At 36.4% G+C, this 23,832-nt stretch overlaps 3 protein-coding genes across 4 annotated transcripts; all 3 read right to left on the bottom strand.

The window, feature by feature from the left end:
* Positions 1-3,726: 3,726 nt before the first annotated feature.
* Positions 3,727-8,287, bottom strand: LOC125222130 (uncharacterized protein At4g26450). The gene is made up of 5 exons (XM_048124597.1): positions 7,939-8,287; positions 5,578-7,539; positions 5,202-5,391; positions 4,844-4,898; positions 3,727-4,090 (listed from the first exon to the last, which is right to left on the bottom strand). The coding sequence occupies exons 2-5, from the start codon at positions 7,464-7,466 to the stop codon at positions 4,038-4,040; spliced, it is 2,187 nt and encodes a 728-aa protein (XP_047980554.1). The 5' UTR covers positions 7,467-7,539; positions 7,939-8,287; the 3' UTR covers positions 3,727-4,037.
* A 988-nt stretch (positions 8,288-9,275) lies between these two features.
* LOC125221981 (probable WRKY transcription factor 2) lies at positions 9,276-13,621 on the bottom strand. 2 transcript variants are annotated; one of them, XM_048124349.1, is made up of 6 exons: positions 13,398-13,621; positions 11,919-12,419; positions 11,240-11,428; positions 10,270-11,054; positions 10,026-10,184; positions 9,276-9,957 (listed from the first exon to the last, which is right to left on the bottom strand). In XM_048124349.1, the coding sequence occupies exons 2-6, from the start codon at positions 12,360-12,362 to the stop codon at positions 9,444-9,446; spliced, it is 2,091 nt and encodes a 696-aa protein (XP_047980306.1). In that variant the 5' UTR covers positions 12,363-12,419; positions 13,398-13,621; the 3' UTR covers positions 9,276-9,443. The 2 variants fall into 2 exon arrangements, with proteins under 2 accessions (XP_047980306.1, XP_047980307.1); XM_048124350.1 differs by lacking the exon at positions 13,398-13,621 and adding an exon at positions 13,177-13,317.
* A 6,858-nt stretch (positions 13,622-20,479) lies between these two features.
* LOC125217648 (receptor-like protein kinase BRI1-like 3) lies at positions 20,480-23,830 on the bottom strand (the record flags this gene model as incomplete). Its single annotated transcript, XM_048119168.1, has 1 exon — positions 20,480-23,830. A coding segment is annotated over one exon (3,225 nt), but the record flags the coding sequence as incomplete, so codon positions are not given.
* Between the last annotated feature and the right edge of the window lie 2 nt (positions 23,831-23,832).

The following is a 23,832-nucleotide window of genomic DNA, read 5'->3' as shown; positions in this document are numbered from 1 at the left end:
CCAAGGCCCAGTAGCCTTGGAGGTGGCGGTGGAGAGGCCTGGGCTGCGCCTGAGGACGGGGGAGAGTCCCGGGGGCGAGCCCAGTTGCGGCCCGGCCTAGGGTTATGGGGCGTTCGGGCAGGACCCGAATCCCGCTTTTTTTTTTTCTTTTTCAAAATTTTAACTATTTATATACCATTTTTTCAACATTCTTCCATCAATTTCTCACTTTATTCTACATCTATTTATAATTTCTAGGGTTTGTAGTTTTTAATTTCTAGGGTTTGTAATTTTTATTACTAGGATTTGTAATTTATATTTACTAGGATTTGTAATTTTTAATTTTCAGGATTTGTAATCTTTTATTTTTGACTGAACAATGAATTTTTCATGTTTTAATTGTTCAACATTTTATATTTTACGAGTAAAATAACTTATAGTTTTGAATAGTACAATTTAATTATTGGGGCCTGGATGTGGCTTGCAAGGTTATAGGAGTTGTGGCCTGACCCTAAAAATGAAGAAAATAATGGCATGGATGGGACTTAGGGCCTGGATCCGGGCCAGGGTTAATAATGCTCTAATTATTGCTAGAGAAGTGATAATAATAATTACTCATCTCTTGTTTTTTAATAGGATTATTTAAAGAGTTGTTGCAAAAATTATGAAGTTTAGATTTGTTTGCTATAATTTGTTATTGAAATTGTTAATAAATCAAAATTTAATAATTTTCCTGAATGATTTATAAAGTTTAGAAAGAGAGATATCAACCAAAGTCGTAATTTTTCTCGTAATATTATAACCTTTTAATATGTACGAAATATTTATTCTAATTTTATTCTTTCTTCTTTTAAAACGTGAGGTCTCGTAATATCTTTAATGACGAGGTAGATAAATATATCAATGGCGTTCTCAACTAAAAAATTTGTTATATAAATGGCGTTCTCAAGTGGAGTAATAAATAAATATTTAGTCATAAATTTCTCTATTGTCACAACTGAACATTCATGGACATCATTATCAAACAACTCTTATTCAACATTTTAAAAATATGTTACTTGTATAACATTTCAACACTAACATTAACATTAATTAACATAATATTAATTAGCATGTGCATGTCATAGTTTAATGATGTTGTGAATATTAGTCAAGTAAAAATATGCGAAAATATTAGAATTGCCGATTGTTAGTTAGTGGAGTACTTAGTAGTAGTGTTAGGTAAAATTGTAAAAGTAGGAAGAAATAATACTATAAAAAATCGACGGTTTATATACCATTTTTTAAACCAAAAGAAAGAAATTAAAAAAAAAAAAGAAAAAGATAGGAAATGCTAGAAATAATACTAAAAAAAATAAGTATATTTTTAATTATTTGGAGGGGAAAGAGAAAATACCACCTCTTCCAGTAATTGAAGGAATTATTATCAGGTCGATATAACAAGTAACAACAGATATCATTCGATAATTTTTATTGTATTATGCTTAGTATTAAATTTGCATGGTAAACTAGCATTATATCCATACCAAGATTACTAAACTTCGTATAATAAGAATTCAAATTACACATACAAAAAAATACAATGCTCGTCTCTTCTAAACTATAATGAATTGACTAAGTTTATATTAGGTCTACTAGCACACTAAATAATTTCTGAATTACCAAGTTTACCAACATACTGAAAAGTGAAAACGTGTGATATGAAGTTATGTCATGCATACGAAATCATTCCAAATCTAGAAAATACTATAGTACAGTAAGTTTTAAGCAGGGATTTTACATAATGAACTCGTAAATCGTTAATAGTAAATAGAAAAATTAAGTTGAAGAAAAATATAAGTAAAATTGTAATAGGTATAAGTTCAACTTGAGTATTTTAGTTTCTACTGCAAGTGGTTGACCTAATTATTAATTTCAACTATTTAAATAGATCACTCTACAAATCTCCCTAAATAAAATGGCACAACAATAAAGTGAATAATACTGAAAACTAGCCACTTTTGAACTGTCGATTTATGGGCAACGACGGTTCAGCTCAATATTGGGTGTTCAATCACTATATTTTGGGGCCACTTTTGACCGTTGAGATTTACTCATAGTGATACAAATTGCAATTGTAATAATTTACTCATACTCCCTCGTCCCACATTTGGACTCACATTTAGTCATAGCATGTCTTTTAAGGAATTGATGGAGTGTGTAATTAATGAAGTGAAATAGTGAAGTGTGTAATAAATAAAGTGAGTTGGTTGAAAGTGAGTTACTTTTTGACTAATTGGTTTTTTATTTTTGTTTTGGTTTATTTTAATATAGATAATGACATTTTGATTTAATTTTGATGAATAATGGGGTAAGATTGTATGACCAAATATGAAAAATTATAAATGTGACTCTAAAACTGGGACGGACTTTTATGGCAAAATGTGACTCCAAAACTGGGACGGAGGGAGTATTTCACTTTAAGGAGAATGATCAATTGCTAACTCATCAATTAATTGTTACTTACGACTAATTTAAGATCATAGGATTTTAGAAAACTTGTGGTCTAAAATTTGCCACATGTAATTTTCATTTTTTTTAATTAAATTGATTTTTTTTTTAAAAAAAACTACCAAGTTAGGGTTTTGGATGAAAATGTCAATATAGTGTTTCGAAAATATCAACATAATGCTTTGAGAATGTTAACTCATTGCTTATATTGACATATTTTATATACTATGTTGACATTTGTGCTGTACGAAAATTAAAAAATTTGAATTTTTTTTCAAATTTTGACGTCGGGGCATATGCAAGTCGTTAGTTACGGGATAATTTAATATGATATATGTTGTGCGAAAAAATAATTTAAATCGAGAAAGTTATATGCGTTTTAAAGTTACGGGATATTTTTCAAAAGTTAGTTACAACAAATTTGTTATAAATTGACCTTAATACCCTTATTGACGTTTTTTTTAATCGTATTGACATTTCGAGGTTGATGATCTAGGCCCTTGATTTGAATATCTAACGATTATTATTTAGTTATAGTTAGCAATTAAGTATTGGATTAGCAATATAATACTCTCCTTTCACTTTAATGTATCATGCCAGATAAAATACTAGTAGTATTGCATATTATTACAACTTTAATGTATCATGCCAAATAAAATACTAGTAGTATTGCATATTATTACATGTATTTATATTATCCTTACTAAACAAGATATCAATATGTTACATATACATAGTAATTAAGCGCGTGTGATACTGGATAAGGTATGGCATGTTTTTACTAAGACATCTTTTATTAGTAGTACATATATTGATATTATGCTTGGTCGTATCAGTAAATTATATGCTAAAAATTAAATTTTGTTATAAGAATGTAATATAATCAAGTAGTTTATAATATGAGGCTGAAACAATAGTAGTTTTAACCTTAAAATAAGTTAATAAAGGAGTAAACCTTGGGTAGGTCTACTCATAACTAGTCCCCTTACTTAACCAAGTTGTAACCGCGTGCAAAATTTATTACCCAATAAACACAATGAATGATGAGATATCCATTACAAATTTAAAGGCTTAAATCGAAATTAAAATGAATCAAATCTGTGCAGGGTGTAGTTAGGTTAGGTTAAGTTGCAATGACAATTAATATTCTGAATTTATGAAAGTTTGATTTGTCTAAAAGAGATTTGATATTTATTATATCTCAATCCAAATTCCAACTCCCAAATACAAAACCACATTACCTGTGCAGAAAGGAGCTTTGGAATACAAGTTATTGAACATTTATAGAGCTGTTGATGGTCAAGTATCTCATCTACATACACAAATATAACCATTCCCACATCTTCATCATTCATATACTCTACACCATAATCCAGCTAAAATCCACTACAATCCACATTATTAATGGAGATGGGACGAGAAAGTCGTGGTCGAGTACAGGTAACTCATTGCAACTGGATCACTTGATCAACACTTAATGAGACATCAAGAAAAGGTGATCGGGAGCTTGACAAAAGCTTCTCGTCTGGGCGAGTGCCCAACATTTGATATTAATGCTCTCATCATGCTCAAAATGGTTTCCCGTAGTCCTGCGATGGCTGCTCCCAGGCTCCCAGTATGCCTGAAACAAATTAACATTAATGTGATCAGAGAGAGAGAGAGAGCCACACACAGTTTCATGTATTACATGATATAAGGTACCCAATCATTGTGCCCTTTTCAAAACGAGAAAAAATGGAAGCTCAAACTACTGCTATTAAAGAAAAGGAGAATCATAGTTCCTGTGGCAGGAAAGAAGCACATGAATGAATTTATGAGATATGTACTTCTGCAATAAATCCCAAGGCAACAATAACAGGTGAATAAACCAGCTTACACAAACTGCCAAAGGGCAAGTTTGGGTTTTGAGACGAACATGTTGACAATGGCTATTGTTTTAGTAGTAATCCATAAGAAATACGAGCACGTAAGATTCATCATTCATGTCTCTACATAAGAAATAACAAGCTTAATTTAAAATGGCAAACCTAATCCCCAAAAAATATTCCATGTCAATAAGGAGATTTATCAACAACAATAACCATACCTTTATTCTAGTGATTTTCAACAAATTGACCAAATTATTTCCACTACTCTATAGCTATAAATGCTTGGATGAAGGAAGAAATTTAAACAGATCAAACCTACTCCTAGACAGTTTAAAATTGGAATCTGCCTTCCAGAGAGAGAAAAGTGGTGGTTATGCATGCCAGAATATAATCAAATTTTATATCGTGCTGAAATAGATTAAACATTATCCACTTTGTCATGAAAATAAATCCAGTGGCAGTGAGCTAACAAGATGAATCATAAACTTTAAAGTAGTAAGGCATACTTATTGGTATTTCGCCCAGGGACATATAAATTGAGTCATCATCGCCAAGAATCCCCTGCAAATATAGAGTAAGATATTATCATCTAAGGAAAGTAAGATGAGGCATAGTTCATTGGTCATCTATAATTTGAGAGAGAGAAATAGAAATTCACTAATGCAAGACCAGACCACAAATGTAAGATATTTGAAATAATCATTTTAGATCAAAAAATGAGTCCCTAATATACTACTACTAGTTTTTTTCATTTTTTCCAAAGATCAGTAGTTCCCTTTTGATTAGAAAGAGATGCAAGTCATCATTAGTTGAGCCCTTGAATTTCATCACAACAAATTAATGGGACTAGGGGCATTCTGTTACCTCTTCATTTGGTAGACCCATATGATTGTGCAATGAATTTAAATCTGTCGGTACAGAAGAACAGTTTGGGCTGTCACTTCCAAGAAGTTCCGATATCATAAGCCCATAACCATCCTGAACGTCAGGCATCCCATTAGCATTGTGTACATTAGTAGGCAAGCCATCCAGGTCAGTGAACACAGTATCTCCCCTGAATGATCAAGACATATATCAAAAACCATGCAAAGCATGAAGCAGGTAAATTGTGAAGGCATGAGACACAAACTAAAGAGTTTTTTTACTTATAGTAGCATCTACGTGTTCATTGCTTTTTGTGTGCATCCAAAAAAGAAGTAATTCACAAGTACATGTATGCATGTCACATCAACAAACTAACCTTCTGTCCGAAGTACCATAGGTTTTGTCATCATGTGAAGATTCCTTTTCCAAATCAATAACCTCAATATCCTTCTCATTTATACTGTGTTTAACAGTTTTATTAGACATATTGCCATTGTTAGACATGGACAAATCAACATCTATAGATGTTGCTGCTTTTCCTGTTTGGGTGATGGATGGGAAAACCAGCATGGGACCAGAATCATGACTCTCGTTGACATCACAACCTCCAACAAGATTCAGGTCACAAGTCTTAAATGAACTGGGAAACAGCTGCTTTTCTTGCATGAACTCAGACGAATCAGTATTATCTTTGGAAAGTGAAATATCCAAAGTACTCTGATCAGGACACGGAGCCGGATGAGAACCATGTGAAGTACTTGGTTCTGGTGATAGTGGCTTGTTTTCTGTTGAGCTAGAAATTGGAGCGGAGCTATTAGATTGAGCATCCTGCAGAGGAACCCATTGTCTGAGTTTTTTAAAATCCTCCTTACCATCACAATCTATTGCTCGTTTTTCACCTCGTTCCATTAGCATGGACTTTGACCTTCCGAAGCCTGACATTCCCTCATCTGGTCGTTGCTCTTTATATAAAGATCGTTCAGCAAAAGACTCAGACCTTAAGCTCGGTGCTGACCTTGTTGAGTATATAATGTCCATCTCTTTTTCTGAAGTGGGATCATCTGATTGAAGACTTTTAAGCTCATGATTTTGATGGGTAGCAGGATTACCTACCGAATTCCCAACGCCAACATCTATGCGATGCACTCCAGTATCCTCCACATGTTCTCTCTTGGAAATGCTCTCTTCTTCTTTAATGGGTTTCAGATCAGTCTTCACCACACCCTTCATTGTCAATGATGAACGAGCTTTAGTGGGAACATTTGCAAATTTGCACTGCTTTACTAAATCAACATGGTCCTCACTTACCAAAGTATCCTCTATTCCAAAAGATGCAACCTCCTTTTTCTCATCATTTTGCTGCGTTTCATTGTCATTATTTACAGCTTTAACCAATTCCGACTCATCATCAGACTTTTTTGTGGCTTCGGTGTTTGCATCTGATGCTAGACACTTCCCATTACTCAAAACACTAGTACTCACATCTGCATCTTCCACTAGGTTACGTTTCTCCAATCCAGAAACTATTTGAGTTTCACTTTCAATTCCTTGAGCTATTTCACCAGGAGATGACCCACGCATCTCACAATTACCATCTTTACCCAAAGGCTGCTCACTGTAATGTCCAACAGAAGTATCACTATCTGCCTCTGCACCGGGGTAAGTTCTAATCTTCTCCGTCAATGATCCACTTTTTCCCAATTCTCTACTAACCTCCGACCCATAATTTTTGAAAGATTCACTTCTTTTCCTTCCGCGTTCTATTCCTCGAACAGAACTTCTAGAACCCATTGAATTATATTCATCAGAATACTTTCTCCTACCAGGAGCTACATCCATAGCAGCATTTCCTAAACGGGAATGAGCTGATGCACGGCCATCCACAGAAGTCTGTATTTTTTCTGCTTCATTAGACCTATATCCTTGAAAGTTTCCAATCTGGTTTTTCAAGCCATCACCCTGCCACTTCCCTGAAAGTGCATTTGGTGGCAGCATGCCTTTAGAAACCAAATACTCAGCGGCCATCCTTCCAGCTTCAATGAAAACATCAGTCTCCCTTTGAGGGGGCAGAGGTGGCTGATACTGCTTCGAGTAACCCCCATTTCCGTAACCACCACGATTATAGTTCCTGTACTCAGAATTGTGCATCCGATAGCCTCTCATTGAACCTTCAGGGGGAATTCGTGAGGCAGCAGCCGCACCCCCCATCCCCATAGTATTTGTCCTGTGCCCATTCCCAGGCCCATTCCGATGCTTCGCATGCATATCTTACAAGTATTCAGAAATATTACACGATATTCGTATATACAGCCGGATCAGAAACTGCAAATTCTCCAACCTGCATTTCACAGAATTCCATAACTTAAGCTGAGTTCAAATATTTGTAAATGAAAATTAAAATTCCAGTTCCAATCACACAATACATTACACTCCTACAACATATGATTACAATCAGCAGTGGAATGCATTTCATCATTGACTCTCTATTCTCTAGCTCAAACACACACACAGACAGAAAGAATGAATATTTGAAATGAATAACTAATCCAATCACTCAATTCGATCAGATCTTTTTCATAAGCAGGTCTTCAATCATTTCTGAGGTTTCTTACAAAACCTCAGACTTTTTCTCATGCTTTAAGAGTAGAGGCGTTCGTTTCATCTATAGATCAGCTTGCAGATCTGACTAATTCTAAATTCAAAAAATTTCATATTCAGCTCGGCGTCGAGGGTTTACCTTGCGAAAATTGAGTGAAGTTCCAGAGCTGAAATTTAGGGGGATTTCAGTCTTTCAGATCAGATCTAATTCTCAATCTCATCATCGTCACATCAATTTCAAGATCTGTTCAACTACATCAACAGGAAACAAAATTCATTATCCAGCTAAGTTGTGCGTGTGTTACAAGCAGAAATCTGTGGGTAAAATCTGGCAATTTTAAGCCAATTCAGGCAGTTTCAGGCACGGTTCATGAATCGATTCCAGTTTGACGAGAGACGCTTGCAATTTTTTATCCATGGATTGTGAAATTGGTAGGTGCGCTTCTCATTCGCCTTTACTTTTCTTTTTTAGGGATTAAACAATAGATTCATTCTTTTTGCTTTTCTCTCTTTGTTTATTTATCGCTTTTTCATGTAATTTTTGAATAGACGAGGACCATACATTAAAACAATAGGTTTTGTTTAGCAGAATTACATCATTAACAAAAAATTTGTATTCAGATATACTGAACATATTCTCTAATTAAACTAAGCTAAATTCATCAATTTTTAATTAAAAATTATTCAGTACAAATATAATTTAATTGAGATAGATTGTTCTTCAATTTATATTTTAAAGTCAACTTTTATATATTTTTTTATTATTATTTTTAGTAAATAATCTTATGGAGTATACTACTCTCTATGTCGTCCCCGATTAGGAGTCACAATTTGACCAGGCACGGATTTTAAGAAATGTAAAGAAAAGTTAGTTGAAAAAGTTAGTGGAATGTGAGACCTATTTACTATTTATGGTAAAAATGAAATGTGACTCTTGATTGGGGATAGACCGAAATAGAAAAGTGTGACTCTTAATAGGGGACGGAGGGAGTACTATTTTGTTATAAAAATAAAAATAAGATTTATATTTTACTAACTTTTTTCATTTAGTATTTCAAAAAATAAATATCGAATCAATTTTATATTTCATAAGTGTGATGATATTATTGCGTACACTCGTCAAACTCTACAATGGAATATTCGACTTGTATAGTATCTGACTCTAATATATGGAGTACTTATATTTAGATTTTAGATGTAGTTCACTTATTTTTAATATTTAATAATGTCGAATCACATGCAAATGGAGTACTATATTGTCAAGTTTTTTATATAAAGTGAAAATAAACATTATATAATCAATTTTCACATATAAATCAAGGAATTTAATTGTAAAAGCTGAAATTAATAAGCCTAGATACACTTGGCGAGATCAACACGATAAATAAATATAATAAAGATTCACATAAAATCTGTTTTTTTTGCTCAAAAAACTGAACACAGTCATGGCCTCTCAACAATATCAACATATTGAGCAATCCCAAAAACAAATGCTCTATAATTCCCATTGATTATAACACCAGAAAGAAATAAAGAATGGTTTATAATGAGTAATCCCAGTTCAAAATCACATATAAAAGAGAGTTATATATATTATATATATAGATGTTTGAATGTTTCCACATCTCTTCTTTGAACATTTACTTATATCGGTGGTGGTCCGAGCGGCAGTCTGCTCATAAGCTGCTGGTAAACTGATGATGCATTATTGGATGTGTTCAAACCCCCTGCATCCGTCCCGGGCTCCGGCTTCGGCATCATGTATCCCATCTCGTTCACGCCCCGGTTTTGCTGCCCTAAATACTGATGATGCAGCGGCAGCTTCCCTTGGTTAGCCCCCATGAGGCCGAGCCCGGCCTGATCCATTCTGTATCCGAAGCCTGGCCCCGGCCCAAACGAGCCTAGTGGTGGCCTCTCAAACCAGGTTGAGCTGCCACGAAGGTGGGAGGGCTCGGGCCTGTGCAGGTTATTATTACCTGGAGCAGTGTGAGCTTGTTGAGTTGGGCGCGTGTTCTGACCACCTCCACTGTTGCGCGCTGCTGGGACATCGTGGTTGTGCTTGCCCTCGTACGTTGTTATCACAGACTTCAGGTCGTGGGAAGCCCGCTCCACGTGTTTCCTCACGTTGCAGCCTGCACTCGTGCACTTGTAGTAGCTCCTGCATCAGATAAGTTAGTGATGGTCTCTCGATGATAGATGAGGTGATGAGACGGAAGATTAATTAACCTTGGGTTCGGATTTCCTTTCACGACTTTCTGTCCATATTTGCGCCAGCGGTATCCATCATCGAGGATGTCCACTTCACTGGTCGTCTGGACTACTACCCTCGGCTCCCTTATCGGTCTAGAAGCCCCACTCATCTCTGGGGCATAAGTTTCGATTCTCCTGCAAGCAAAAACAAGGCAAAGATAAGCATCGAGTTGTATTTCCACCTCAGTGAATGAATTACACGAGAAAAGGTAGAAAAAACCTTCTCTTTGATTCTGACTCGTCTCCTTCACCATCATAACCTAATGACACGCTGCCATGCGTTGCACGATCATCCTCTTCTTCTTCGTTTGAGAAAGTAGAAGATCCATCAACACCATCCACTGTCTCATAGGTGGTTCCATTTCTAGCTCCATTGTTGTATTCTTGGCCCGGCAATGCTGAAGGTGATCCGTCAAGATTGTCCGGTTTCCAGCCTCCTGCAGCGTTTCCATTTTGTACTCCCGACCAGATTTGATCACCGGTTCCAGGTTGGTCAGAGTCGAGCTGAATATCACCGAGCCCATTTGAGGATCCAAGAGCTGATCTGCGGTTGGGAGGAGGCTTCGGGTGGTTATGAGCGCCCTTGTAGGTTATCTCAGTGATGTGACCTTCTTGGGACCGTTCGACCTTTTTCTTCACGGGACAACTTTGGTGCGTGCATTTGTAATAACTCCGAGGATACTCACTTCCTTTCACATGCTTCTGCCCATATTTTCGCCAGTTGTAGCCATCATCAGCCGTGCTGCCACCACCATTGGGATCTCCGCTGCTTCTTTGATCTCCATCGTCGTTTTGTTCATCAAAAGGCGGAGAATGCTCCACAGCACCAGCAGAGCTGTGTGTCTGCAGCAGAGTGCTGCTACCATTGTTACCCAAATCTGATCCACCGAAACTTGCCTCCTGAAACAAAGTGCTGTTGTTTGCCAAGTACGATTTGGTCGGTTCTATATTTTGACGCGGTTGAGACGTGTTCGAATGAACAGTAAATCCAGCATTAGGAAAAGTCTGCACACCAAAGCCATATAATGAAAAATTTTGACCAGTGATTGAAAAAAGGACTGAAATGCAAAACTCGCCATCATAAACTTACTACACAATAAAATATCGACTTATACGTAGCAATGGAGCGGAGAAAAACACAGGAAACGTGCATAGACAAGGGGGATAAAGAAGAGCAAGCAATCACTTACTTTATTTGTTGCATTTAAGTATGGGAACGAAGCGGATTCAGTCATGGGTTTGAACGCAAACGATGAGGCATTGGTGTCCTCAAAATTATTCTCCTTCCCCTTATCAGAATCACCTATCATCAGTCCTGATTCGCGATAGTCTCCACTCGGGGCAAAAGAAAATTTTCCGGTTGTAGGAGATGGCAGAACCTGCAAAGTAACAAAGCGTCACATCAACTGAGAAACGAAGTACGAGGGTCACTTGCACTAGTGCTGCAACAGATAGCACACACATGGAAAAAATTTGCAAGATGCAAACATTTGCAACCCAATTGTCTTGTTCACAAACTCTATTAGTCCTACTCTTTCTGATCTCAATACGTATAATAAACTGCTGGAATGTGACAAAAAATACGATAATAGAGGAAAAAGAAGCAATGGAAAGACCATTCTGACTCAAAGATAAGTCATGAGCACCGAAAAATGTCAGGCTCATTTGTTCGTGAGATATATAGTACAACACACAGCCTTCAATAAATCATCATATTCCAGAATGTATGACAGTACAACAACTCGAACATGTACATAACTAGGTTGTTCGCATATATATGTCTATTTATTTGCAGCAGTTAGAGAAGAGAATCCTGATAGAGCTATTCCAACTAAAAGGAACACACAAGTTTTATAGTGCAGAGCTTACCAGTGAATTAGAGAGGAAAACTGGAGAATCGAGCAGAGTGGTTGGACTAAGACCAGGAGGAATCGTCAAATAAGGAGACCGAACTTCTGGCTTCTTAGAAAGGTCGGAAGGTCTGATGCTCTCTGTATTCAGCCTTGGAGCATTGAAACCAGCTCTAGCTGCAATCCTCTCCTTAAGACCCCCTCGGGAACTCAACTTTGGTTCACTCACTGCATTGCCCTTGTTGGTTTCATCATCTCCGAAACTAGCTTCACTCTGAACATTTCGATTGCCATTTCTGGAGGTAACTTGTTGTTCAGGCTCACTTCTATTTCCACCAGCAGATTCCACAGGCAGCCGTGCTCCAACATCATCATTCATCATTGATAAGAGAAAAGCACCCGTATTAGGGCTCGGGGGCATCCAATCACCCATAATAGCGACATGATCATCAAATCCACCCATGGGAATCTTGAGATTGTGCTAATATTATCCACTCAATACGAGACCTCACGCTCAAAGCTGGATACACAAAACAAAAAGCAGAAATTTTCAGTAGGCATATAGAATAGGCAGCATAAGCAAATCAGATTCCTTCAAGCATTAAAGATTTTTCATTCACATTCATTTTGTTAACACAGAAAAAGGAACTTCCTAAACAGCAGTCAAGATCAACTTTTGTGAACAGAACCCAATTCTCAATAACCCAACAAAAGAAACAGAGACAAAACAACCCTTTTCTCGGGTTTTATTCATCGAATCCGAACCTAATAGATCACAAGACAAAAGCACAAAACTCCAGAAACATATCAAGAATTACATGTGTGTGTCAGAGCACAATCTTGACAAAGGGCTAAGAGTGTCGAAAATAAAGAAATCAGCACCACTTTTTTAGAACCAATCAATCCAAGAAATCAATCAAAGCTTAAGAGTAAGTCTATAGACATTTCCAAACCAAGCTCAATTCAAAGGAGACCGACATACAATTAAACCCCCAAATTTCAGAAACATCAGAAGCCAAATTTGAAGAGACCCAAAAATCCTCAGTTCTTAAAATCACACAAGATCTAACAGAATAAGCATAACTGCACCCATAAAAAGAGGAAAACTGCATAAAAACAGACAAAAAAAATCAGCAAAATCGAGACTTTTCCTGTGCATGGACCATCATCAGGTACAGGAAAAGGTGGGATGCAGCTCAAATTTAGAACAATGGCCCAGACAATAAATTCCCCACAATCACAAAAATGGCAAAACCGAAGGGGAAAAAGGAAAATACCAAAAACAAAATCGGATTCAATGATTAGCAAATGATGAAGTGTTTTTCAGTACGTGCAGAGAAACATGGAGCAGTCAAAAATTAAAGAAATCAAACTCTGCTTCTGACCCTTGTTAGATTAGTAATCAGAATTTGCGGAAAATTAAAATAAAAGACAAATCTTTATTCTGTTTCTCCCCCGTTTCCAAACAAATTAGCAAACACGAGAAACAAAATCCCACCTTCCAGTCAATTTCACTGCTGCTTTCTCTCTCTAGATTCTTGCACATCCGCTCCCCCCTCTCTCTCTCTAGGAATTGGCTAAGCAGTAAGCAAGAAATGTGATTGCTGATGAGACAAAAAGATTTTCTTGCAAAATAAAATGGGAAAAAAGGTGGGTTTGTTTTGGGGGAGTTATGATTTTTGGATGTTTTTGGAAAGAAAATAGTATCAGTACATAAGAAACCTTTCACTTACTGACAATAATCAGCACTGATTCAAATATTTTTCATTTGATTTCCCAAAATTGTGATTAAATACCTGTTTAGTTTTAAATTATAGGATTTCCCCTTAAAGGGCCAAAATTGGGATTTTAGACGTTTGACCAGCCAATGAGATGGCGCCATGTGGAGTTTGACTGGTGAAGGTAATGAAAAGGGAGGTTAATAATTGGGTAGCTCAATAATTGGTAAAGCAATATAATTGCAGTGAATTTAATTCTTGGTAACGTAAAAAAAAAAAAAAAAACAACTTGGGTGTAACGGCCAATTTGCTCATGTGTAGCTTGTGTACTATCACATATACTAAAAATATGATACTACTATAAATTTGTGTATAGTTTCTATTTCACTAGTTAAGATCGAGATGAAATCGTATATTGTAACGACATTGAAAATTATATGGAAATTTGATCGACGAATATTGCGATGAGCCTCTATTTTAGCTATAGATTGCATGAATTTTAGCGGCCAAGTTATTATTTATTGAATCATGGAATAAAAAATTATGGATTAAAAAAATTACTTGATTTAATCTATGCATGATTCGAATTCAGTGTATGCTTTAGAATGTGATAAAAGATTGAATTTATATGATTTTGCTTCAATTTTTAGTAACATATGAATTATGTATAAATTAAAAGTACAATGTTACTAAAAATTGAAGTACTATAATTTTTTATATCCATTTTTCTCAATGACCCGAAATCATTATTTTTTATGTACATTCGGTAACTATGTTCATGTGTAATAACTTGCATTTTAGTCAAGGCTTTTATGGAGTATTAATTTAGTGACAACAATTAATTTCTTATATGTTATACTAATTCTTTTTTACCCTGGGTCAACATTTACAAAATTGTTTAATTTTAAATGGAAACTATATATTCCTATTTTTGAAACCATTGTCAACTTATAATATCTCCATATATAATGCATGTGACTGTTACGAATAATTTTAATCAATTTGTGAAGCATCTATATTATTCTATTCCTTATCTATACATCTATTACTGTCAGATTAATTTCATGAATTCAAGGTTAAATTCAAAGTTTCAGGTTGGTTTTGCTAATATAAATTCAAAAACTGACTTTTATGGTTTATAAAATGCACTTATGGAAAAAAGGAAATGGCATTGATTCCAAATAAATATCAGGCAGTTTTTGATGGTCAACGGCTATATGATAAATAAATTTTTGTTAATATTTTGATGTGTACATACATTATTATTATTATCATTATTGTTATTATCACTATTATTCAAGGGCCGTTGTGGAAATTAAAGGCTAGTATTAGGCATCCAAGGTACTAATATTTTCTTAAAATCTATATAATAAAATGTACAAAAAATTATTCGATATTGAAACTAAATTATGATTGTATGTTCGAATGTGCTTGACACTCTCCAGAATCTTGAAAACATTTTAAAAAGGCAAAAAAAAATAAAGAAATGTGAGTATTCTCTATAGTGTCACCAAGTTCTTGTCCAACCATATGAAGAAAAAGAAAAGACAAATGATTCTCTCATTGTAAATTAAAGCTACGTATGAATATGATTAGAAAGAGTCCATTTGAATTACAGAATCTTACACACATTAGCTTGTTTGGTTGATAGTTGATACTAGTTTTTAGAAGAAATTATTAAAAAATATTTCAAGAAATCTACGTATGACTTTGATGCATAAACCAATAAAGGATTAGATTTTATTGTAATTCACAACTCAGATTCAACTCTATTGTGCATGAATCGCCAAAAGAATAGATTTTATGGTCATCCACAATTCAGTTACAGCTCCATTGTACATAAACCGCCAAAGATTAGATTTTATGGTTATCCACAATTCAGTTACAGCTCCATTGTACATAAACCGCCAAAGATTAGATTTTATGGTCATTCACATGACAGCGACGCAGATGCGATTCCATTTTGAATTGTTGTGACAACATTTTAAATTTCAGATACAAACTCTATTTTTTTTTAATTCGATATTTTTATAATCTCTATTTTTATATATTTATTTAAATTGTGATGTTTCTAAAATGAAAATGAATGAATAAAAAATCTAAAATATTTTAGGGTGGAATTTTTCTATTGATATTATTTTGTGATTTATTAAATTGAGACAGTATAAGCTCAATTTGTAGATTTTAATTTGTAATTGTACAAAATATCGGCTTCAAGCATGTTCAAGTCAATTATAACACATAAAATTAAATATAATATCACTATTCACTAAACATTTATCTAATAAAATTAAATATAATATCACTATTCACTAAACATTTATCTAACATTCGGACTTCAAAAGTGCAAGTAGATATAGTATTGTTTAATTTATTTGTTTTCAGTTTCGTATTATCATATTCAAGTGATTAACTAATCATTCTCAATTTTGTATTGAACTGATAGTATTTTATGTGACATTATTTACTTTCGGAGCCCAATGTGTTCGCTTTTTCTTTTATTTTTTTCTTCCTTTTATTGGTGATGTATAGAATAATAATCACATCTTTAACTTTTCATTTTTCAATTGTTTCTCTTACTTTAATCTAGTATACTTATATTCTTATATACCTAAATACTACTCCTACATTTTAATAGACTAGTTGCATTGATAAAATTTTCATCCAAAATTACTTACTACAAAGAAAATGCAATTTACTGTATCATCGAATTGTTCCCTTTTAGACATTGAGTACAACTATATTGGTCAATTTATTAAATTGTGCATTGTCTTCATTAACCAATTAATGCTTCATAAGTGTATCTTTATTTATACCTATGCATCTCCTATTAATTTATTAATACTAGTGTAACAATATCTTAATTGTCTTGTGGTTACAATGACTCGAACCTTCAATCTATTAGTTTGAGCAAAAGCATCTTGCATGCTAACTTATATTTCTTCGTCATAAACTATTGGTTGGAAGGAAAGTATCTTCTTCCCAACTGAGTTAAGCTTCGTCACATGATAATTATTATATGATAATTATTTCTGTAATGCTCCCTTTTATTTCTAGGGATTTTGTGAAGAATTTTATTCTTATCCTGTTTTTATAAGCTCAGTAGGATGGAGTACATTTTGTTGGAGTATGGTTGAAAAGGAATCTAAATACTACTCATGTCTATCTAAGTAGGTAGATGATTTTGTTGGGGCACAGTGGGTACAAAACACATGAGGACTAAGTACATAATACACTCAAATTCTAGAATAAAACAATTATATTCGCAAATAAAATACAAAAGCTTAAAAAAAAATTTAAAAAAATCATATAAAGTAAATAATGTTAATTCCTAGTTTAACCAAAATCAGCATCTAATCAAAACACAGTTCATTTTTATTTTGGATCATTAGTTTTTGCTCCTAATTACTACATGAATCCATTTTTATTTTCAAAGTTTCATGCAGAGTTGAAAATCGATCCAAAATTTATGTATATTACAACTATATAATCAAGAATCAACGCCAAGATATGGAATTTCCAAGATAGATGAAGATTAATTAAGGATAAAGTGGGTAGAAGCAATGATGTTTTGCAAGCTATTAATATTTGTCGTATTTGATGGATCAAGTGATGTATGAACAACTTTCCCTGTTTTCCAACAGAAGAAGAATTGGAAATGACGTTTGTCTATGGAAAAGATTTGAAATTTCATCATTATACAAAAGTAGACGACTATATGCTCATAATTAAGAGTAGATTAGGGTTTTTTTCTTCGTAGAATTATATATATAATGGAGTTAGAGGACATGGAATGTGAGACTATTATAGATTGAAATTGAATCTTAACAAGCTTACGTTGAAGTATCGAGTTTGAAAAGAGTCTGAAAAGAAGTGAATCAGTCTATGATCATATTAATCCAATTTCTTTATGGACTTTTGTACATATATTTGAGGCCCAATGTGGTTCCTATTTTTATTTTGGATTAAAACTTGATTATATTATCTATATATAGTTGTTCTCTCGTTGTAAGTTGTATTCGAAAAGTCAGTGAAATTTTCTATTCCTATATTCTACATAAATACACATCGTATTGAACTATGTCAAAAATTTATATGTTTATTTCGTTTATATTTGTGATCATTTGCGCGTTTATTTCCTAATAATTTTCAATTAGTGAATTAGACAATACAAGTTAGACACATGAAACACATTTTCGGCAGAATTGGAACTTCATAATTTTGAGGAACTAATATTTTTCATTATCAATTCAAGAAATTAACTATCACCATGTCAGATAACTTGATAACTAAAAAGTTAAAAGAAAATAATGTGTCATAAGATGTTATGATTTGCTCCATCTTATCAACAAATTTATATTCAACTGTGCAATTATAATGTTATTGGTAGACATAGAACACCCAATGAATAGTGTAATTAACTTTACAATATAATGGGACTTTTGGATCATATACAATAAAATCTGTGACAAATATCAATCTTGATTGGTCTATGGTAGAATATTGAAATGGAATGTATATGAAATTTTTTCAAACATTTACTTCTTATTATTTGTATGAATTACTTTATTCTATATCATAAAATATATGATCATATCCACTCGTGCGCAAAAAGCCAAAACACATTTTGCAGTGTAGATTCGTCAAAAAAATATGCAATTTTTTTATGTTTAAACTTTAAAACAATTCAAATGCATGTGTTTGTATTGCATGCATTTGAATTGTTCACATTTCACAAACACAAAATCTTTTAAAAAATTATATTTAAAGTCAATGCTATAAGTATTTTTAAAGTGGATAGAAAATGATATGTGAAGATTGAAAACTTGCGAGAAAAAAAGAAGCAATGGTGAAAGTGTATATACTTAAAAAGTTCTTCCACCATCTCATTTAATATATCCATTTTTTATTTTTGTTAAAAGATGTCATCTTATTTAATTAGAATAAAATTTATATTTTCTCTCATTCTTATACAAAACTGAAATCATATTTTTCTTCATATTTAATCCACTAAATAACTATATTAAAAATCACGAGTCATGAAAAATGTATATCGTGATTGTCTGATTGAGAGGTGGAGTAGTAGTATATATTTATTAGATAGGTAAAAATGGGCCTTGATAATTGAACTTGCTTAATAATTGGGTTTGAGAAGTCAGTTAGACGTTAATAATCATACGATTTAATCATAATAATTGGACTTATTTAAATTTAATTGGTGGGGGGTTTAATAAGTGAGATACATAGGCCATTAAATTGGTATAATTGGCCAAAAATCTTAGTCGCGCCATTAAATTGTCGTTGAGCAAAATTGGATTTGGTTTCCACTACATAAATATAACAATCCCAATACTTCTATTTAAAAGAAAGGTCAGAAGACCGAGTCAAACATATTTATATATTCACAAAGCACTGAGACTAAAAGTTGATTTGAGGAATCAAAAGAGTAATTAAGACCTTAATCAACGTAAGCAATCAAAGGCGGTATTATATCACGGAACATGTTGGATCATATGTTTATCCTCTTTTGTTTCTGTCGGTATTCTATATTTTAATTTCAAATTATTATGCGTGAGACATGTACTACTATATCTTATAACAGATTAAATTTTTTATTAGTATTTTAATTTATTATAATCCTTCAAAATGTACACACATCAGAGTTGTAAGTGTGCACGCCTCGTATATATGATAAATACGAAAATCTAAGATTGGAAGTTATCATCAATTTGCATGGTCTGAAATCTGAATAAACCTTTTTGTGATTGGGTTCAAAATTTAAAGGAATAGTGAATAAATAATAAATTTTGCAGAATATAGCATATACATGGTTGGTTTATACTTCATGTGAAAAAGGCTTAGAAAGATAGATAACATTAATCTTTCCCAATTTTCCGCAATCAATGGGATGCCAAATAAAGGTACGTTGAGACCATACATTATTGGTGCTTTTATAATAAAATTGGTGACGTGAAGCAAATTTCTTTTTGCAAAATTCATGTCAAGCCAAAGTGCGCCTTATAGCGCAATCACACATGCTAGATTATCGTGCACTCATCCAGGGGGCGGATCCACTTGGTGGTAATAAACCTCTATATATTTCACTTATACTCTTTCTGTCCATAGTAATGGAGGCGTTTCTTTTCGGCACGGAGATTAAGAAAAATTGTGTTAAGGTGAGTTAAGTAAAGGAAGAATGAAATGGAAAATGAAAAAGGTAGAGAGATAAAGAGAGAAAAAAATAAAAGATAGTAAAGTAGGTGTGGAAAAATGTGTTGACTTTTACTAAAAAGAGAAATGACTCTACTACTATGAAACGTACCAAAACGGCAAATGACTCTATTACTATGGAACGGAGGGAGTACTAATTTGTTGATTAATGTTTAAATTTTTTTAATTTCCTTTATAAATACCCCACCTCAGACTTCTAAAATTTCTTCATATATTTTTTTTTGTCACTGCTAAATTGAATTTCTGGCTCCGTCCCTGCACTCGCCCTAGCACCCACAGTTCAGGTGCTGGCTTGGCATTGATATGATACCACAGAGTTAAAGCACCACTCTGAGGTGGTCTTAAACTTTAACTTGCAGTCAAATTGCGTAATTAAAGAGACCTGGCGTCGCTTTGCTCTTTTGTTTTAAACCTTTTTTCACAATATATAGGTTTCGAAATTTCAAATGTCCAAACAAACTGATTTTTCAGTCCAAATGGCTCTTGGCCCAATGATCGTTATTCATTTTCTTTAGTGGAAAATTATTCGAATTATAATACAGTAACATAAGTTCAACTAATAACTTTTGCATGAAACATATTTCTAAAATACTTTTATGGGATCACTTTTTATGGACTTGCATACAAAGGATTGAATTCTAACAAAACTGTCACAGAAATACAATATGATGAATGGACAAAATTTGGCACAGGACACAAACAAAATGGTAGTCCTAAAAAAGAAGCAATGAAAGATATATACAGTGAGTTTATAGAGCTAAGGAGATTCATGAATAACCGAATCCTTAAACGACATCTCATCAAGAGTGTCCGTCTCCGAATCCGGCTGCAGCTCCTTAAACTTAGCCATCACCTGAATCATCGTCGGCCTCCGGTTCGGCTTGTCGTCCAGGCACTCGAACGCCACCTGCAGGTAATGGTACAGCTCCGCGTCCCCCGACAGGCTCGTCACCAGCTGCGGATCCAATATCTCGTCGCTCCTCCTCTCCTTGTGCTTCTGCTTCGCCCACCCCACCAGGTTGTTGTCCTCCCCGAACTCGGCCCTGTCGATCGGCCTCTTCCCCGACAGCAGCTCCAGCAGCACCACCCCGTAGCTGTACACGTCCCCCTTCGTCGTGCACCTGAAGCTCTGGTAGTACTCCGGGGGCACGTACCCGGGCGTCCCCGCCAGCGTGCTCACGCTCAAATGCGTGTCGAGCGCGTTCACCAGCCTCGCCATCCCAAAATCCGACACCCTCGCCTCGAGCTTCTCGTCGAGGAGGACATTGCTCGACTTCATGTCGCGGTGGATGATGTGCGGGATGCAGCTGTGGTGGAGGAACGCCAGCCCTCTGGCGGACCCCACTGCGATCTTTTTACGCGCGGCCCAGTCGAGACTCGCCCCGCCGATCTTGTCCTTGTCATGAACCACAGCCTCCAAACTCCCCCATTTCATGTATTCATACACTAACAGCCTCTCCTCCCCAACCCTACAATAACCAAGCAATGGCACCAGATTCCTGTGCTTGATTTTCCCTATTGTCTCCATCTCCGCCATGAACTCCCGGTCGCCCTGCCCGGTAACATGGATCAGTTTCTTGATCGCCACAACGCTCCCGTCCCTAAGCTGCGCCTTGTACACGTCCCCAAACCCGCCAGACCCGATCAAACTCTCGGAGCTGAACCCGTTCGTGGCCTCAAGGAGATGCGCGAACGTCAGCTTCTTCAGGGGCTTCTCGAAAGTAGCCACATTGATGCTAAGCGGCTCGGGCACGCTGGAGAGCTTCCAGCTGCTGCTGCCGGAGGTCGGGAGGCTGTCGATGTATTTATCCCGCTTCTCGTCCTTCATCTGGCTCCGTTTCGCTCTGTACAGCGCGTAGAGAAGCAGCATTATACACGTGACCGAGGCCATGATCCCGATCACCATCCCGACAGCCATGCTCCGCCTCTTCTCCCTCGACGACGAGTGGGGGCCATGGCCCCCGCTCGTCGATCCGCAAGGCGGCAAGGGAACCCCACAGAGGAGAGAGTTGTTCTCATATCTTGCTGCTGGAAATGTGGTAAGCTGCCCCCCAGAAGGAATCAAACCAGATAAATTATTGTTTGAAACATCAAGATCACTGAGGAATGTCAAACCACCTAATGATCCAGGGATGAATCCTTGAAGATTGTTATGAGAGAGATCAAGAACACCAGCACTCTTTAATCCTCCAAAACTAGATGGTATCTCACCACTTAAATCATTATGCCCCAAATTCAAAACCTGAAGATAAACCATTGAGCCTAAGCTTGAAGGGATTGCACCAGAGAGCTGATTGTATGACAGATCAAGGTAGATCATGCTGCCATTGCCAGCGAATGTGTAAACCGTCATCCCGGAATAAATCCTCGTCGAAGGACACGCGTGCACCATCGGAAAATTGGCCAGCCGGTCAGGTCGAATCCCTTCGAACTCGACTAAACCACCCGCCCCGCGACACTGCGTGCCCCCCTCATTTCGGACGAAGGCGAACTGCTTCCCGGAGACGACTCCAGGGACTATGAGGCCAGTCTGGGAAGCGAGCTCCGGGGGCAGAGGTCCCCGGAGCTCGTTGCTGTTGAGATCGAGCCATATGAGGCTCCGGCAGTCGCCAATTCGCGGCGGAATTGCTCCGGTGAGGGAATTGTTCCCCAGCTGGAGGATTGCGAGGTTGACTAAGTTGCCTATTTCTTGAGGGATTTCGCCGGAGAGGCGGTTGCTTGACAATGACACCCAAATTAGATTAGTGCAGTTGACAATGGACTGTGGCAGAGCTCCGGTGATGAAATTGTTGTTGAGGATCAGAGTCTGCAGATTCCCACCGTTGATGCAAATGCCTTCCGGGATTTGACCGCTCAGATTGTTCGCCCACATTACTATATCCGATATCTCCGGCAGCATCCAAACCTCCGGTGGAATCGAGCCGCGCAGTTCATTGAAGCTGAGATCAATGCTTTTTAAATTTTTACACCGCCCGAGCTCCGCCGGCACTCCGCCGGAGAGATAATTGTTTGCCAGCAACAGTCTTTCGAGGACGGAATTGCCGGAGCAGAGCACCGAAGGCACATTTCCGGTGAAATTATTGGAACTGAGGTCTAGAGCCAGAAGCCGAGTGCAGTTAATGAGCGACGGCGGCACTTCGCCGGAGATGTTGTTGAACGCCACGGATAGATACTTGAGGCTTGTGATGGAGCTCACCACAGTATCGAGAAATCCGCCGGAGAGCTGATTGGTGCTGAGTTTGAGAGTTTCGAGCTGATTACAATTGATGAAGGTTGAAGGAAGCTCTCCGGTTAACTGATTGTTGGAAAGATCTAGAACCTGCAACGACCTGCAAATTTCCCCCAATTGTAGCGGAATCTCACCGAAGAAGCCGTTGTTGGCTAGAACAAGCTGCTTCAAATTCATCATCTTCGCAAGCAAGTCCCCCGGAATCCTCAGCTTGATAAAATTGTGGCTTAAATCCAGAGTTTGGAGGCCCTGGCAGTAAGGTAGGGTCGCCGGAAAACCGGTGGCGGAGAAGCTGTTGCGAGAGAGATTGAGCAGAGTGAGATTCGAAATTGACCTAAAATCCAAATTGAAGAGATTGCCGGTGAAGTTATTCCTCGACAAATCAAGGACTTTCAACGACGGTGAGTTTTTGAACAACGCAGCCGGCAATTCCCCGTCCAATCGGTTGCCGGAGAGATCCAAAACCTCGAGGCTTTTACTCGCCGGAAAAGAGCTCTCCAGCTTCCCAACGAGCTTATTGCTTGAGAAATTCAACAGATTCAAATTTCCGCAACTGGAAAGCAACTGCGCCACAAGCCCTAAATCGGTGAATTTGTTCGCCGAGAGATCAATCGATTCAAATCTGCATGAATCTCCGGAGAGATTTCCGTCGAATGAATTCCCGGCGAAGAGAAGCGCGGTGAGGGCGGGGAGCGGCGCGAGGTCGGAGATGCGGAGGCGGCCGGTTAATCCCGCATTGGTGAAGTCGAGGCGGT

This window comes from Salvia hispanica, chromosome 4 (assembly GCF_023119035.1).
Source record: "Salvia hispanica cultivar TCC Black 2014 chromosome 4, UniMelb_Shisp_WGS_1.0, whole genome shotgun sequence".
NCBI classification, from domain to species: Eukaryota; Viridiplantae; Streptophyta; class Magnoliopsida; order Lamiales; family Lamiaceae; genus Salvia; species Salvia hispanica.
The sequence above is the reverse complement of the archived record's forward strand: the minus strand, read 5'-3'. Positions and strand labels throughout refer to the sequence as shown.